This window comes from Bison bison, unplaced genomic scaffold (assembly GCF_000754665.1).
Source record: "Bison bison bison isolate TAMUID 2011002044 unplaced genomic scaffold, Bison_UMD1.0 scf7180017864535, whole genome shotgun sequence".
NCBI lineage: Eukaryota > Metazoa > Chordata > Mammalia > Artiodactyla > Bovidae > Bison > Bison bison.
The window spans coordinates 17878-19463 of record NW_011495084.1 but is presented as its reverse complement, the minus strand read 5'-3'; the positions used below and the strand labels follow the sequence as shown (position 1 = coordinate 19463).

The 1586-nt window shown below is 37.4% G+C and overlaps 1 protein-coding gene across 1 annotated transcript in view; it reads right to left on the bottom strand.

The window, feature by feature from the left end:
• Positions 1-1586, bottom strand: part of LOC104982634 (multidrug resistance-associated protein 4-like) — a 69649-nt gene that overhangs the window by 66965 nt on the left and 1098 nt on the right. The window contains exon 2 of the mRNA XM_010832073.1: positions 287-511. Coding sequence (XP_010830375.1) covers positions 287-511 — 225 coding nt within the window. The remainder of the gene's footprint in view (positions 1-286; positions 512-1586) is intronic.

The following is a 1586-nucleotide window of genomic DNA, read 5'->3' as shown; positions in this document are numbered from 1 at the left end:
ATACTTATTTTTTAATTAGATTCCATTACAAGCTGCGTGGATATTACATAAAAACCTGTGGATAAAATTTATCAAAGGCAGCCCTGACCTGATCTCAATACAAAACTTTTCATTATTTACTGGTAAATTTTACTTAAATGACAACAACAAAATTGGCCTGATGCAAATAGCAAGCTTCTCTAGGAAGGTGTAAATTATCCCAGTTACAAGATGTTTAATTTACAGAGAACTAAATGTTCCTGATGCTTCAGGAGAGGTACACACCATGGTACTGAGTGACACTCACCTTGCGGTAGATCATATGGCACACGGCTACTCTCAGCCTCATTCCCACATGCTGCACGTGGTAGAAGCACAAGTGGTGCAGAACGGCCCACACGAGCACGCAGGCGCTCAGCCCCGCCGCGTAGCCATAGGCTTCGTGCAAAGCGGCAGAATTGTCGGGATCATAGTTTTCGACATAACTAATAATTTTGCCCAAAAATATGGGCAGAACTACTTTGGTGCCTTCCTGAAAGAAAAAAAGCCTTAATTAGAAATACAAGTCATGCCAGTTTTTCTTAACACAAGCTGTACTTTTATTGTTAGCATGTTAAAAAGCCATCTTAACAAAATGCTACATTTATGGCTAACCTAAAAGAAAAATACACAGATCTACTCTCTCCAGTAAGACAAGCAGACAACAGTTTTAACATCAGCCAAAATCTTACATTCAAAGACAATAAAGCCTTAGTATTGGGTTGCCCAAGAAGTTCTTTCAGTTTTTAAGTAAAAGACACATTTTTCATTTTCACCAAGAACTTTGTTGAACAACCTATTCAAAATTCTGTTCCACTATCTCCTGCCATTTTTCAGGAAACCTGATAATTCCGTCTTCCCAAAACTTTATATCTTTTTGAGCAAAGAATGATTTCAGGTGCCTTTTACAGTCTTCCTGGGAATTAAATCTTTTTCCATTAAGAGAATTTTGTAAAAAACAAAATAAACAGAAACCTGAAGGAGCAGTGTCTGGTGAATATGGCAGTTGAGTCAGAACTTCCAAGCCAAGCTATAACCGTTTTTGCCTGGTCATCAAAGAAACATGCGGTCTTACATTATCCTGATGGAAGATAATTCATTTTCTGTTGAATAATTCCAACACATTTCATCAAATGCTGCTTTAAGGTGGCCTAACTAGGAGAAGTACTCGTTGGAATTAACTGTTTGGTTTTCTGGAAGGAGGTCATAATAGAGGACTCCCTTCCAGTCCCACCATATACACAACACCACCTTCTCTTGATGAAAACTGTACTTTGGTGTGGTTGGTGGTGGTTCATTTCACTTACCCAGTGATCTCTTTCATTCTACATTAGAGTACAGTATCCACTTTTCATTGCCCATCACAATTTGTTTTTAAAAAGGAGCATTTTATTATTAGTTACATTTCAGTAGAGAATTGCATGCAGAAATAATGGTCAAGAAGATTTTTCTTTTTTTCCCTTGCTTAACTTAAGTGGAAACCAAGCATCAAAGTGATTAATATAACCAAGATGGTGAAATGACTTTCAAGGGGTTTTTTTGGATATTTTGAGTATGTTGGCTATCTC